Here is a 16,939-nt window from a genome sequence, read left to right as displayed (position 1 = left end):
AAAACTTTGGCATCAACATGCAGTCGAAGAGTTTTGCTCCCTATGCATGTAATCCATGTTTAGAGTCAAAGACAAAACGCATGAGCTACAAGCGCAAGCCTTCTCGCTCTGCAAAGCCCTTGCACAATCTTTGTGTCGACGTATGCGTGTTGGAGTGGATACAATATCGAAATCAAACCAGTTTCTATTGATTATCGACGAAGCCACGAGATACAAGTGGGGATCTCTACTAGCCTACAAAGGCGAAGCTACGGAGCTGATTCTGAAGCAGTTTCGCTGGATCCAGAACCAGTTCCCGAAGGCGACCATCAAGGTGCTGTTCTCAGGTGGTGGTGATGGTGAATTCGACAACACACCGCGCGAGGCCTTCTGTGAGGACCTCGGAATCGACACGCGTTCATACATCCCCTACAGCCCGCCGGAGAACGCTATCGTGAAGCGCACGAACCAGATTGCCATGCGGCACGTCTGATCTATGCTACAAGCTACGCAAATGCCTGTTTCACTATGAGCCTTCCTACATGCAATCGATACGCTCAACAAGACGCCGACGCCGGTGTTGAAGGACCAGCAGTCCCCGTATGAGGCCCTGTACGGAGAGCGGTCAGACCTCAGCGTGCTGCGCACGTGGGGGTGCTTGGTGCACGCGCACATCCCTGGCGACTCTCGGCAGAGAAAGAAGAAGCTGACTCCAAGGACGCAGATGTGTTTACTACTTGGCTACAGCAAGAAGGCAAAGAGCTACTAGCTGCTGAACCTGCGTACAGGATCAGTGACGACGTGCAGAGATGGAAACATAAAGGCAAATGAGAAGTACAAGGTGAACACTGTGTATATTGAGCAGCTTCTTGCCAACACCTACGCTTACGGAGACACCGACTTACACGCGGAGATCCCGATCGTGCTGATCCGGACGACGATGTCTACGTACCTGCAGCTGCCTGCAGAGCTTGCAGAAAAGCGAGCAGCGGATTGTCCACGGCTGGTGAGAGCCAGGATCAAGGGGTTGAAGTTGAAGCCGAGTCTGCGACTCAAAGTGGTGACCTGCAGCGGCCAAGCGAAGACGCTTAAAAGCCAGCCGCTTCAGTGTTATTCCAAGATGAAGAGCACCAAGGACAAGAAGAAGGCGAAAGTGTGTGCAGATCGAGTGGGAGCCTCGAAGAACAAGGACAATCGACGTGACGCTCATGGAGACGAGAACTGGGAGCCATGTACGAAGCAGAAGTCGTCACCAGACGACAGTGCAGCTACCTCGCGACCTAAGCGGAAGCGACAGCCATCTGCCCGACGCAAGGACTACGTAGTGACGAATGTGACGAAGCAGAATGTCGAGGATGTGCAGGTCTCCGTCAGTCACAGGCATGCGGCAAGGTAAAAGAAGTGGAAGGAATAAAGCGGCGATGCAAGTCGAAATGGATTCACAGCAGCAGCACGAAACTTAGGTGCTCGTGCGCCGCACGGAGGCCAAGGGCAAGCGTGTTATTTCGTGTAAGTGGGTTTACGCGCCCAAGAGAGACTCTACGGGCCGGATCAAGCGATATAAGGCTCGACTAGTGATCAGAGGCTTTCTACAGCGCATGGGTATCGACTACAGTGAAACCTATGCACCTGCTATCAGGTTTGAGACGATCGGATGCGTGATCGTATACGCGTTGCAACGCGGACGGGCCATCTTGCAATTCGACGTCAAGACCGCGTTCCTGTACGGGGATCTTGACGAGGAGGTCTACATGGAGCAGCCTCCAGGTTTTGGAAAAGACTTTACGCGCTACGTATGCAAGCTACAGAAGCGTCGGTATGGGCGAAAGCAAGCGCCTCGCGTTTGGAACAGGTCATTGCACAATTTCCTGACGAAGATCGGACTCAAACGCCTCGAATCTGACTACGGACTCTTCGCCAGGTAAGTGGGAGGAGAGGTCACCATGTTGCTCACGGTGTACGTCGACGAACTACTGCTCCTCGGCCCTAGTGACTTCTGCGCTAAGGTTGCTACGCAATTCAGTGAGGAATATGAATTTACATCTCTCGGACCAGTCAAGTATCTACTAGGAGTGGAGATACTGATCGACAGCGGGCGTCGACATGCGGTATTTTGCCAGCGGCAACATGTTACGGAGCTGAAGCGATTTCACATGGAGGTTTGCAATACGGTTGCAACACCGGAAGCACTGCGCACTGAGGTGGACAAAGATGCTAAGGATGACCCCCCGCCCCCGTACCGAGGGCTCGTTGGTGCACTACAATATCTGGTTTCAGCCTCAAGGTCGGACATTGCGCACGCTGTGCGTAATCTCAGCAATTACCTATCCTGCTTCGACCACACACACTACGCTATGGGAAAGAGCTGTTACGCTACCTGAGTGGTACTCAAGACCACGGCTTAGTAATGGACATTGTTACTGGGAACGACGTCAAGCTACACCGATTCTGACTACACTCATGCCCCTGATGACCGAAAGAGTGTAAGCGGGTTCGTGACGTTCGGCAATGGTAACGTGGTTTCGTACGGATCAAGAAAGCAAGAGACCAACGCACAGAGCACAACGGAAGCAGAGTACATTGCCAAGAATGAAGGTACTAGAGATCTACAGTGGCTACGTGGACTCTGTGAAAAACTATGCTGGGAGTTGCGACTCCGGAGACCATCGACGCTAACAAGTCGTGCGTCTATCTGACTGCCAAGCAGGGCAAGCAAAGCAAGAACAAGCACATTATGAACGTTCCCCTTGGTACGCCACCTCGTGGAGGACGAGCAGCTACGGATTCGCCATGTTGGCACCGACGACATGATCGCCGACGCGATGACGAAGCCGTTACCGAAGGACACGTTCGAACACTGTCGTGATGGTATGAAGGTGCTGCGCGTCGACCGTCAGCAAAATTTAGCTCGTTCAGTGGGAGCCAAACATCATCGCCGTGCGTAAATGCAAGCTACTACTACCAGTTCATGCAAGCGAAGGACAAGAAGGAGAAAGGGCGCTGCCAAGGACGAAGCGTCGTGCTACAACGCAGTTAGAAGACGCCAAGGACATCATGGTGAGCTCTGAAAGATGATCATGTTGAAGCTGCGCTTTGACAAGATCAAGTTGGAGTGTCAAGTGTGGAGGAAGAGCCAGGATGGCGTCCAGCTCCAACCTGAGGCTCAGGTGCCTCCAGGACGCAATGCTCGCGTCCAGAAGCCGGACTTCGACGGAACATTGGCTGGCGAGCCGCCAGCTCCATCCTACTGCTAATATTACGATAATATTACCGGGTTTTTTCTGTGTGCCGCTGCCCACTCGACAACCTGCGCCGTCAAGAGCAAGTAGCAGCACTCGGCTTTCCCCCGCTGGACTTTCAGTTCCTGCAACTAAGCGCTGTTACGACTACTTCCTTCATCGTTATGGGCACCACTCGGAGCAACCGAGGAGCGACCATCACTCGTGCCTGCTCCAGTACAAAATTCAGTAAACGTCGGCGTGGCATGGAGTACACCAACGCATTCAGCCCGTTTTGGCTTGCCACGAAGAAATGTTCAGCATTGTATAAGATTAAAGGCATCACCACATACATCCATGTAGAGTGTCAGCGTATCTTCGATATAATTTTGATCCTCCCAGCAAGATCCCACCATCAATGTTGCTCTCACATCACTGCCACAGAGCGTTGATACCTTCTTCTGTACAACATATTTCAATGTGTTGTGATGCCGGCGCCACAGCGAAGGAGGACGTCACTGACGAAAAGCTGGAGGTGGACGACACTGGCCTAACCCCCCAACGCCCAAGCCGTTTTTTTGACGTTATTTCAAATCATCCAACATAGTACTCATCCAACATGTAAAACCGTGCAACACTTGACTTTACTATAGTCTCGTATAATTCCGAGCACCTTTCTTGTACACGCACAACAAGACAATTTCTGCAAATCCCGTCACCATGCTGTATGTACACCAGATCAAAGTTGTATATACACCGGCAGACTGCTTGAATATGGCGTACATCCAGCATGATGGAGGTTTCAAAAAAAGGTGTCGATGTATCTTTTATCAAGAGACTGTACGAAGCCTATCAAACCGGTGCAAAGCTGGGGAGTTTGAAGACAACAAAAAGCGAAACCAAACACACATCAATTGAATACAGTAAGAAAAAGCATATATTGCAGCACTACGTTCATCCACCACCAGTTATCGGCTCACTCAGTCTCGCTACCTTCCCTGTCGTCGTCGTGCGCTACGCTGTCGCTGTCGCTACCCTCGCTAATGCCTTCCTCCTCCTCTCCATCACTACTTCGGCGGCGGCGCTTACCCTTTCCTCCAGCCTCGCGATTCTGGAATCCTCGTCCACATCGCGCCCTGGGGCATTTTGCTCCATTTGCCCACTTGTGATGCCAGATCTGGTGGCAGCTTAGAGCGTTGCCAGGATAGTGGTGCGGCCAAATACGAGTACACAGATACATGCTGTACATAACGAGCAACAGTTAGTAGTCGTTTCAGCCATATCGAATTTGTACGTACCGAGCTTTATCAGAAGTGCTGCAGGCATCGCAATAGTATTTGGTGGCTCGACGCTCTCCCACCCGGCGCTTCAGAATTGCGCACACTTTGCATTGGCGCTGCCGGCGCTTGCGCACGCCTTTCACGATCTGGTACTCAGGATATTCCCGAGGCTCGTGGCCAGGTGGCAAGGGTGGAAGCCCGTCGCCAGCTGCCGTCTCTTGTGGTCTTGGCTGTCAACATACAGCATGTGGGTCATACAACATGTCAGCATTATCCAACATGATACAGATACAGCATCAGGACTTACACTTTCTTGTGAACCGTGCGGTATGCTTTTGGGTCGGTCTCGATTTTTTTCAACAATTTGCTAAGGATAGCCCACTTTGTCACCCATTATCGTGCCGATACTGTAGACATTCCTGTGGAGTAGTTGAAACGCCAGTTGAACTGACGTATAAAATCGATCCGTCACTACAATGTAATAGACGGCATCTTCGGGTGGTGGCAGGACAGCTTCCAAGTTTCGGATAACTGCTGATGCCCGGTGTTTGGATCTGCAGATCGCTGACTGTCTGGAACGTTGCCTACTTCATGGACCTGCTGCGCTTTGCCACAATACACCTCAAGTCTTCTTGTTGTAGAATACAGCATACAAGCATACAACATTAGATACAACATTATAGACTTGGTCAAAAATAAAAAAAAAATGCGAGTCCTTGCGGACTCGCAGTCATCTCACCTCATACAGTAGGAAGTATCTGCACAACACGTCAGAAAAAGCTTTGTGCCCTACTTGTGAGGCTTTGCCTTGAGATATTGACGCGTAGGATTGTTCCGGTTCTTCAGAGGTAGAACGCCCTTATCAAATGATATGATCGGCGGCGTTTTGTAACCCAACGGAAACGTTTCTTGCAGCGTTTCAACGATAGACCTGACTTTCCAGGCGCGGTCAGTTGCTGCTCTCGTGTCTGCGTTGTTGGTGAAGTGAAGATTTCCCATGATGTGTTCAAAGCGGTTTCGCGGCAAAAAATCGTTGAACGTCCCCCGTGGGATAGCTCCCACTGCATTAGTGCCCCAATGATCACGTAACCTGCGGCGGTGAGGGTTCAGCATTCTTGCCATCAGTAATCCAAGCGCTTGCAGTATCTCGTGCGGCTTGACGTCCCGCTTCTTGGCCTCGCGATGCAAAAACCACTCTTTGGACTTCTTGGCAGGTGTCTTCTGCGAGCTGAACATACGCTCCACTCGTGAAGTGAGGTTCTGCACAAAGTAGCGATTGGTTTCCTTTGCAGCTTGTCTCCACAAACTCTTCGGCATGAAAAAGAAGAATAGCTTGAGCGGTGGGTGTGCCAGGGCCAGTACCTCGTCGGCTGGTCCATACTCCCCATAATATAATCCTGGGTAATGTTGGTCAGGCGGGAAGCTGTCTGGGTCTACATGTTGTATATACATCATATATCAGGTTAGAATATGTTGTAGGATACACCCCTCATTGTCACGAACCTAAGTTCCACCCGTTAACTCGCATGGCACCCATGTTGTCATCGTCCATCACAAAATCAACCATATCCGGCTTATCCAAGACGCTCCACTGCTGTGTCGAGCCAGCTGCTTCTCCATCAGCACTCATAGTATCTGATCCAGCCTCACTATTGTCCTCATCACTGTAGTCTTCACCCGACGCAAAGCCCTCACCTTCACTTCTCGCTCGACTCCACTCGTCATCATCATCGTAAAACGTAATCTCGGTCTCTGTTTCCTCGCAATCAGAGTTCAACGCATCAAATTCGTCAGCGGAAGCGGGGGCAGCGATAGGAGAGGCTGGGACCGACGTTCTTTGAGGCGAAATTGGAGCGGAACACAGCGAGGCTGGAGCAGAAGTCGGCGAAACAGGGGTAGAGCTTGCCGCGTCGGGGACAGAAGTCTGGGAAATGGATGCTGAGCTTTCACTATGATACGCACAACGTTAGTATACATAATCAGCATCAAAGACTTTGCCACGTACCAATCGTCTTCTGGTGCTGTAACTGGGCATTCAGGAGCTGGACATTCAGGAGCTGGACATTCAGGAGTCGGTGGTGGCGCAGGCGCTGCAGACAACGTTCGAGGCTACGGTGCTTCTGTCGTATCTTAAGGATCGGTGGAACCCCTGTCGATAGACAATATATGTTAGCTGCTGTTCATGTTGTATACATGTTGTCGATAACAACGTTGTAGGGAAAGCATAGCGACGCTGTATCCATGTTGTATGTCCCAAATGTTGTATGTACCTGCGCAACGTACAGCAACACTTCGTGAGAACATGTAGTATCTGACAGCATAAAACATGGTGTACCTCTCAGGTGTCCCACTTGGTTGGCGGCTCCTCTTCTTGTTCGCTTCAGCTATCGCCTCCAATCTCTTCCTGGCCTCGGCCAAAGCGATGCTCCCTTGTTCCTCGGCATTCGCCGAATCTTCACAGCGCGATTCGGCAGCTGCTGTCCTCGCTGCTTTTGCCGCTGCCTTAAGCAACTTGCGGACGCGGTGGGATTTCGTGGCTTCTCGGTCGGGGTCGCCTTCTTGGTCGGGGTCGCCTTCTTGGTCGGAGTCGCCGCAACCGTCTTCTTCTTCTTCTTCATCTTTGATGGCCGTGTCTTGACTGGGGAGTCTGCTGCATCCAGTCGCTCATCGTCTGCATCAGCATCCGCTTCCTCGTCGAACAGATCATAGTCCTCATCATCGTCGCTCAAGTCCCTACTAGCAGCCAACCGTTTCTTGCCGGAGCCTGCCAACGTCTTTGCGGCGACAGCACGTTGCTGCTGCGAGATCAAACGTCGCTGCGCACGCATGTAACAGGCATCTTTGCCGATCGGAGCCGGAAGCAGAGGACGAGCTGTCGCGCTGCGTGTAGGTGCTGGATCTTCTCCGAAGTCAGCATCCTCCTCTCGTTCGTCTGCCAGGTACGCCGCATGCTCCTTCCTGATGCGCTCTCGGTCGTGCGCAGCTCGGCCATCCAGATGTTGCAGGAGCTGCCGGCGTTCGCGGCGTGTTTCTCGAGGCGGGGCCATTGTGCACACGTGTCTCCCCTTCAGGTCTTTTCTCAAAATGAGCTCTCAGCCACCAACCAAGGGGCGAATCTGTATTGTTTATTGCCAAAGAGACTGATCTCAACAACCCCAGCCCTGTGAATTCTCAAGTTTGCCCATCTTTTGCAACGAAATAGCCCAGCTTTTAACATGTTGTACGTACAACATGATTCCTGCTGTACGTACAACCGTTGGGCGTTGGGGGGTTAAGGAACATCCTGTTGCGCTCGAGGAAAATGAATGCTAGGTGAGCTGTATTACCTGGGTTTTTTTTACTAACCTGGTTTTTGTTGCCTTTAGTAGGCAACGTGCCCTTGCCAACCCAGTGTCGTGCTGCTCGTGTAGTCGAGCCTCGTAGCCTCGTCCGCTTTGGCGTCGTACTTCGTCTTATCGGAGTCTCGGCCGTATTGGTAACCTTTTATCTCTTCTCGATGCTGGTAAGATCACTTAAGCCGCAGGCACCACACAGCTTGAGTACTCCAGGAACTGGCAGCGCTTTCGTGAGTAAGTCTGCAACCATGTCATCGGTAGGCATGTGCACTGGAGCAACGATTCTCTTGACAGCGTATTTAGGCAGGAACTTCAGGCGAATATCGACGTGTTGTGCTCATCCAGAGCTAGCCTCGCTTTCAATTAGTTTAATAGCAGCTTGATTGTCGATCTACAGAGTAAGTGGCAGCTGGACACGTAGCCCAATTTTGGTCAGAAGTTCTTCCCGCCCAAGCCGTTCTTGTCCACCGCACACTGCAGCCACAAATCCTGCTTTCGCCATTGATAGGGCTACAACTCCTTGTTTTGTACATTGCCAGCCGACAATCATTCTGTTCATCTTGATCACCATTCCGCTAACCGACTTGCGGACATTCTTGTCTCCTCCAAAATCCGCATCCGTGTAGCATTCCAATTGAATCATGTCCGGCGGTTCTGGTCCTGGCCGTCCCTTCATGTGTAGCTTTAGATCCATCGATCCTGCTAAGTAGCGGGTAATATGTTTTGCTAATTCCCAGTCTTGTAACGTTGGCGCGTGTATGCGTCGAGTCGCTCACTGTACCGCAAATGCTATGTCAGGGCGAGTGCATCTTGCAATCTGCAATAAACTGTCGACTAAATATTGGAGCATCTCAATAATGGTCACCGTCGCTGGGCCATGGGTCACACGGGCATTCTCAGACGGTAGAACTTCAGTTTCCGGTCTACGGGCTTCTTCTCCAGTCGAGCACTGCACCGCATGTCCATTTTCGAGTCCATGCTTTACAAGTAATTATTTAATGACTTGCTCCTGGTCTAACGAATATCCAGTCAATTCATCGAACGGAATTCGGACACCCAGGAATTTAGTAGCTGATCCGAGGTCCTTAAGTGACAAGACCTGTCTGTCTACAAGAAACGTATCCACATAGTCTGTCGACGCCCCAGGCACCAGCATGTCATCTACGTAGGTGCCCACAGCTGTCATTCCTTGCGTGTCCACCTTACAATACAGACAGGTATCTATAATGCACTGATGAAATATCAGTTTTAGCAGTGTCCGATGCAAAATGTTGGTACCACAAGTAGCCAGCCAGCTGTAACCCGTACAGACTCCGGTACAGTCGCAGCCCCAGCGCCTTGGCATCGGTTGCACCGATCTCTAAGATCAATTCTTTACTGATCTTCATTCCGTCCGGGATGTACAGGATGATCTCTACTTCTTCTTTGGCCTATGCCTTGACGTAAGCGTTCGGCACGTCGCCGTGGCGAGCTGGAACAACCCAAATTCAAGCTACTACCAATACTGCCTTCCCTCATGTCATTTCTAGCACGGGTGCAAATATCAGCGTGTAATTAACGCCCAATATTTGCTTTTTCCGCACGCCACCATTTAGCTTTGTAACGCTCGATACCTCCTTCCGCGCTCAATTACTTTGTACTTCACTTTGTAATGGGCCTACGCTAAGCCCACTACTTCGGCACACGTTAGCGCACGTGTATGAGGAAGCGTAAGTTGCGTTTCACTTAGATTAGCTTCTTTCTTTCGTCCGAAAGTATAGATTTACTTTAATAGGAATGCAAAGCCGATTTTCGGTAAAATGAGAGGCGTTTATTTGTTTGCTTGGGGCTTCCTAATCTAATATTTGAGTGAAAGGTATTTATCAACGAATGGTTGACAGAATCCTACTATTCTAACTGGTTGAAGATATTGACTTTTAGCCAACATATGCCCTAAATGCATGCAGACCAGCAGTCTGCCACATGTAACCATTTGTGTATCTCTGTGAGAACCAATTTTGTAGCCAAATAACTATATTTAGCCATTTGCGTGCAGTCCTGTTACAAACTTGGTATGCAACCGCGCCGTTTTAGAAGAGCATTTTACGGGCGTCCAAGTTGCATTCGCGATTAAGGCTGAAAGATCAACTTCTTCCGCCTTGGTCTATTGAGAAGCGCCCTTACTGCGATAAGCTTCTCGGTAATGTTTAGGCTCAGGTGAGGGCTCAGGACCACTTACAGTCGCGTGTGCCACGTCCGCAAGCCAGTCAGTCTCATTTTGATCGATTTCACTGGAGTTATCGGCATCTTTCTGCTTGCGGGATTTGCGTCGTTTCCTAGTCGAATGTTGCAGTCGTCTTGGGTCTGCTGCTGCTTGTTTACTTTCATGATCCTGGGCGACTGTGCTCGTAGCAGATCCTTCTTCGTTTTGGCTGATGGCTTGACGAGTGAAAGGGTTGCTAAGAGATACTGGCTCCTCCAAATTCGCGACAGGTTGTGTGGCCACCACAATTCGATCGGTAGACATGTACACAAAGTATTCTTTTGTGGTCTCGCTTTTTCCATTCATGCGTCCGCTGACAGCTCGTCTCTTTAGGGACTTCTTCTCTAATCGCGCCGCACAGTAGACTTAGCGCCAAATGTTGCACACGTCTCGTAGACTCTGTGCCTTACCAGTAAGTACTTCGATCGGAGATTCCCGCCTCTCGTTGGCTCGGGTCGGGCTCCTATTCAAGATGAAAGCTGCATATTCAGCAGCATCACTCCGGCAACTCAGCGCGATGCCTGCACCAAATAACATGCAGCAGGCCATATTTAAAATGGCTCGTGGCATGTGTTCAGCATTGCCATTCGAAGCTTGGTTTCAGGCCTCACTGATCTGCCGTGATACGCCCTCCTCCTCACAGAATACGTCTATTGCGATTTGCCATCGCTGTCTGTGCGAAGCACATGGATCTTGCACGAAAACGTCTCTTCAAAATAGACGAGAAATTTCTTAAACTTCCGAGCTGCTTCGTCCTTCGTCTTCGCCGCGAAAATGCGGCAGTAATTACTCTTGTGGTCGATGAAGCTGACAAGGTATCGGTTTTTATGGCGGTCGCATGGGGTCATCGGGCTCTTTAAGTCACTGCAAATGACACCACCGACTCACTCGATTGGCGCTTTCTTCCCGGTATCTGTGACTGCGTGGACTTCGTTTGCTCACCCTCAGCGCGCGTTATACACACTTCACGGGTGTAATCTGTGATGGCGATGTCAGATTTCAGGTCACGCGCTTTGCGCTAAACTATGTCGTATCCTAAGTCGCCAAACCGTTCGTGGAAGCCCATGAGCGTGTCGTGCTGCAGTGCCGTCGTCGCCTTTTCTTCTGCCAAATTGCTTATAATGTAGCCAGCTGATGCTGTCGTCGACTTCCGTACAGCCGTAAGTTCAGCGACAAGGACGTCATTATCGAGCTCTACAGGGTACACGATTTCCTTGCCGCTCGCGTTGGCTTAGCCTCCGTTGATCTCGACCAGCGAACACCCGCGATTCATTAGCTTACCTAGCAACATCAGGTTATGAGCCCAAGCGGTGACCTCGATGCACCTTAAAGAGGATGCTGTGCTATTGGGCTCATAATTTTAAGGCAGATTCTGTTGCGCTCGAGGGAGAAGAATGTAAAGTGAGCTTTATTACCTGGTTAGAAAATTCCCTTTACTAACCTGCTTTTTCAACAACTCGTTCCACATCGCAAAAAGAGTCAATAATAACTTCAAAATCTTATGAGCTTTGCTGAACGTTTTATCAACCAATTGCGGTGTGTCATACGCAACAGTTGCCGCCATTGCAGATCGTTCTCTGGCAAGGCCGGCCAGACACCAGTAACATCGTTCTCCAGCTTGTCGCCAGTGTCGGAAGGTTACCAATACGGCCGAGATCCCGATAAGACAAATTACGACGCCACAGCGGAGGAGGCTACGAGGATCGACTACACGAGCAACACGACACTGGGTTGGCAAGGGCACGTTGCCTGCAGGAAGGCAACATTTTTTCTGGTAAAAACTGCTACTGTTGAAGTTTTTGTCGACGGTGGAGATGCTCTAATACAGCAATAATCTATGTCATACGTCTAACATTCCTTTTGATATTTCACTCGCGCTTGTGGTGCACCAAATTATCTGATACTATAATCTACTTCTAGTGTTTAAAAGGCTCATACTACAGTAAGACCTGTCCTAAATGATCCCCGTCAAGTCTGATATCCTAATATATCTGATATGGAATCGATCCACCGACTTGGTATTTAGCAATTCTATGGGACAAATCTGATGGTGCCGAAACGCGTAACTTGATATGCTTTTCTCCCAAAAAATATATAAATTGTATGCATTTCTTTACTTAAGAGCGTGAAGTGGCAGCAAAAAAGCTCGTAATCGAAGTCTGAGTTTCTAACCGGGGTTTCTCTCGCGCACGCGATTGAAGGAGTCGTAGGCCCTTCTAAGACTTCTTCTCTAAATCTGGGTGGTCCGTTATCATTAGAAGTATTCCTCGGACTGCATCAACACCTTGTTTTGCAGTCATAGCGTAGCTCTCTTCTTCTACAGCATCATCATATTTGGTAGGCATGCTTTCCGTAGCAATTTCCAGAAAAGCAATATCAGCTGTGTTGCTCAAGAGTTTCGTTGCTGAAAACGACTGCATTTCCGTGTTCTCCTCCGCAGCGTTGCAAACGAAGTCTGCAATGTCCATTGGGTTACGAACCCGTAGCCGTGTCATACATTCGAGCAACTCACTTTCCAAGATGCTGTCAACTTCCCTTCGGAAACGGTGGGATGATGAGCGGCCGCGTATTACCCCTGTGTGCTTGAAACAATTCAGTACAAGTTCGCCGTCGATATCTCTCCAGTAAGACTTCACCCATTTTATAGCTAGTAGCTGGTCGATTGCATAGATATTGCCGTCATCACCGGCTTCTTCGAGATCCAATGCGTGCTGGAGTTGTCCGTGACGATAACGCCGCTTCATTGCTGCAATAATTCCTGCGTCTAGAGGCTGCAATTTGGAAGTTGTATTTGGCGGCAAAAAGTGAATTTTCCCATTTTGCAACTCCAACCTAACAGTAATGCGCGAAGACGCATTATCAATAAGAAGGACAACGTGGCGTTTGAGGTTCTTCACCTCCATGTCAAAATCGTGTAGCCACTCGAGAAAAAGTATCGCTGTCATCCACGCTTTCTTGTTGTTTCTGTACGTGAAGCCGTGTTCAGCGCCGGTCTTCTTCTTGAAGCATCTTGGCTTACTAGCGTGTCCAATAAAAAGAAGGTTCTCTCATGTCCGATCCATCTGCGTTGCAGGCAAGCGCAACCGTTATTCGTGTCTTACTCTTCTTGATACCTTCAATTTGAGTGCGTGCAATCGTCCGATCTGGATACAAATTGTAAAATAGGCCCGTTTCGTCGAAATTGCTAAAAGTCCGCTAGCGCATAATCTTTCGCGGCAGCACGAATGCGCTCAAGTTGAATTGGAAGTGACGCCATATCCACCGAACCACTTTCACCGAGCGACGTAAAGCTTGTAAAATCATGCCGGCTTTGGAAGGAATCAAGCCATCCATTCGAAAATGATAGTCTGTCCGACTCATTAGCAGACATTGGCTTGAGCAGCCGGGCCCCCTTTGCCTTCACCATATTTCCATCTATCATAACGCGCCGTGCTTGACAGTGAATAACCAAAATAGCAAGGGCGTCATTTAGCTCTGGAAATGCAAGTAGTCGCGGCCGACGTGCTTGCAAATCTTCTTCTCGAACGGTTTGATAGCGACCTGTTTGCGATAGTATTGCCGAAATAGTCCCTTGAGCAGGCTTCTTGATTATTGCAAATTCTCGTTGTGCCCTTTGGGCAAGCTGCTCCTGTGTAAGCGTCGGGTTTTCCAGTTTCCACGAGCATTTTTGTCTTTTGCTCAAAATTGAGGTTGCCAACGTATTTCTGTTTTCGAGGCATGGTAAAAGCCAAAGTGAGAGTCGTAGAGAAGGAAGGGGAGCCAGCCGAGGTAGGACATGGTGATAAAAAGCTAATGGTCCTCCCAAATCTGATAAACTTGCTATATCTGATAGTGACCTCGTCCATAGGACTTATCATGTAGGAAAGGTTTTACTGTAATTATTTAATTGTAGCTTTGACATTCAATAGATAAAAATGCAGATACCGGTGATTCACCGGCGGTGAATGAGATAATTACTACTTCTGAAGTACTATTCGACGCACAGTATTTAAACATGTATTTAAACTAGTTTTAAAGAGAGCAAACAGCATTCAACTTTGACAGTGTAAGCAACTTAAAAGTTGCTAATACTAAAGAAATAACGTTACGAGCAATATGATGTTAACATCAATACAAAAAAATTTGTACTTCCACAACAGGTAAACGTGGCATTGACCTACCATCTCCACTCCCTACAGAAGGCACTCGAACCACTTCAATGGTTTCTTGTTATCATTGAACATGCCATCGCCGTTCCGGAAAGACGTGTCCACGTGGTTCAATCCAGTCCGGTAGTGCGCACTTGTGTAAGTGTTGTCGAAGATGTCAGGATTGAGCCCCAACGCGCAGCTTGTGTACTCCACAATACCATCATTTTGAGTGGAATGATGCGGCAGAATCTTACCAGCCAGCGCATAGATAGCCGCCTTTACTGTCACTAATCCCGAAAAACTGGTGCTGCACATGACAGCGTCCACGTTCTTAGCAAACGCGTCTTGGGCGCCAGCGTAGGCATCGTTCAGCGGCATTGACGAGAAGTTGGTGCCTTGGTAGGCAAGTGACGTCTCACCCGTGTTGGCTGGACAGTTGCCCAGCAGCTCAATGATGCTGGCAACGAAGCCAGTTTGCTTTCCCGCACACGATTCCTGGATATAGTTGGACCCCATACTTCCCTCCATGGGGGCACTGGCAGAAACCCAAGTCGTCGAAGCGTCAAGAGTGGCCTTTTTGTTGGCGATAGCTCCTGCCAGAATGAGGTTCGCCATCGAGTGGCCCACGTAGATCGTGTCCTTGATAGTTCCCGTGGCCGGGTCACTCGTATCGCTCACCTGAACTAGCAGATCGACAAGTCGTTGCTGGAATGCAGAGTCATTCCACGAGTTTTCCTTGGTGGCCAGTGTAATGAACTTCCTGCTGGAGCAGCACGGCGAGTGATCCTTAATTTCGTCTCCAAAGTAGCCTTCGGGGTCGTCCTCTGTTAGACCGTAATCGTCGTATGAGCTCAGACCAGCGACGAACACACATGCGCGTTTAGCGCCTTTGCAGCCACAACTATCGTCCGTGATGAGATCCCAAGCGCTGTCAAAGAAACCCTCAGCCACTTGTTCGCGTAGAGCACGGTGTCTCCATTCCGAGAACGATCGAGTCAGCATTGACGGCAGAGACGGAGTGACACGCTCTCCAAATGGAACCTTTCCACATGAGGTCAGTAACTCCGTCGACACGCGTGGAGCGACGATAACTGGAGCAGTCTGTTCGTATTTCACTCCAACGTTCAGGTGCTTACCAAAGACCTGGAATCCGCCATCCTCAAGCCAAGATTGGTCTGAACATAGCACGAAGTCTTCTCCGGCGAGCTGGAATACCATAACGGAGCCACCGGGGCACTTGTCGTTCGAGGTACCGGACTGTGTAGCCGTGGTAGCCCCGTAAATGGCGCTCAATACACTCTCGATAGGTGGTACCGAGCCCGACGGAAGACAGCCCGACTCAGCGTCTGATGCCGGGAGACCATTCGGACGACGAGTATAGTAGGTGGTACCGTCCACGAGGGAGTACTCGTGAGTGTGGCCGTCCTCCTCGAACGACGCCATTCCGTTGTATACCATAGTGTTGTCGTCAGCCGAGCGCTTTAGTGCCGGAGTCGCAATTACGTCAAAAGTCGACGCGCCATGCACATACATGGCCTTACGCTTGAGCTCAAAAGTGAGTCGAAGTGCCGGTTGTTCCTGAAGGTTCCGAAGAATATGGTGCTTGGCAATGTGAGAGTGGAAATGGTGCGTACAGTTGGTTAACTGGGTGACGACGAGTAGGACGCCGATGGCTGCGACCGCTACGAGACGCCAAGATGTCCATGGTCTTCGGGTTGACCGTGATTCACCTAGAGGCTGCTTCACAACACCTTCTTCGAGGCCCATGACGACAAGTTGACGCAATGCTAAAAAGAAAAGTGACTTCGGTTCGACAGCATACACTCAACGTGTGTCTGTGAGAACCTCGAAATTCGTCGACGAGCGGCCTAAACAGTCGTGGTACAATTGCGAGAAACCTTCACCTCGGATTTGCCAAAACTAGGATTGACTATGGTCAGACATCCTTTGATTCACGTTGTATTACATACACGCATCTGGCTCCGCGGATAGAGATTCGGGGAGCCAGTACGGGGCTGTGCTCAAGGATGCTTGCCAAGTCTTGGAACTATTAATATTGACCGGAATAACCATACAAGCACGTGTAATAAGTTGAGACTCTTTCTACGGTCAGAGAGCCCAGCGTTTTTAAACGTCTGGGCAGCCGGAACAACCATTTTTTTTAAATACCGGAGCATTATCGGTCTCGTCGCGGCAGTAGAGTATGCGGCTACGAGGAATGTCTACGTTGAAGACATTCACAACCCACGCAAAAGCTTGGGTGAGTCACGACCTTTACTGCGATGTTGCTTTAAACTAATCCCCTCAATTTGCTACTTCGTTGTACATAGTATACTATTCGGAGTGGTTTATAAATCTTAGGTCAATCAAGATCAACCGCCATAAGAATGGCCCGCGAAACCTATAATCTTTGACGAGGTTATCGTTTATTATTTAGCCAGTAAACTCTTTTTTCTTTTTTAAAAAAAAAGAGTTTACTGGCTAAATTCGACTTCACTTGCATGTCGCCCCTAAAAATGTATTTATGCTCTCTTCTCGGTGCTGCCATACTGAAGTGAACTCGAGAGAAATAAACGTAGCAATGTACTTTTAAGTACATGAGCAAGGGAACTTTACTCGGAACAGGTGTATTATTCTTTAGTACAAGCTTATTTCCGCAATTAGAAGGCTATACCTAGAGGAGCTGAACAGTCAAAGAGCTCATCGAAAAGTGCTCCCAGACGTCATTTCCAGCGTGAGAGTGTATTTATGTTCT

General features: G+C 49.5%; 1 protein-coding gene across 1 annotated transcript; it reads right to left on the bottom strand.

Annotated features, from left to right (window-relative positions):
* Positions 1–14,226: 14,226 nt before the first annotated feature.
* Positions 14,227–15,951, bottom strand: PITG_14003 (uncharacterized protein; the record flags this gene model as incomplete). Its single annotated transcript, XM_002899610.1, has 1 exon — positions 14,227–15,951. The coding sequence occupies one exon, from the start codon at positions 15,949–15,951 to the stop codon at positions 14,227–14,229; it is 1,725 nt and encodes a 574-aa protein (XP_002899656.1).
* Positions 15,952–16,939: the final 988 nt, after the last annotated feature.

The sequence above is a fragment of the Phytophthora infestans genome, genomic scaffold (genome assembly GCF_000142945.1).
Source record: "Phytophthora infestans T30-4 supercont1.30 genomic scaffold, whole genome shotgun sequence".
Taxonomy (NCBI): Eukaryota; Oomycota; class Peronosporomycetes; order Peronosporales; family Peronosporaceae; genus Phytophthora; species Phytophthora infestans.
Note: the sequence above shows the minus strand (reverse complement) of the source record. Positions and strands in the feature narration are given on the sequence as shown.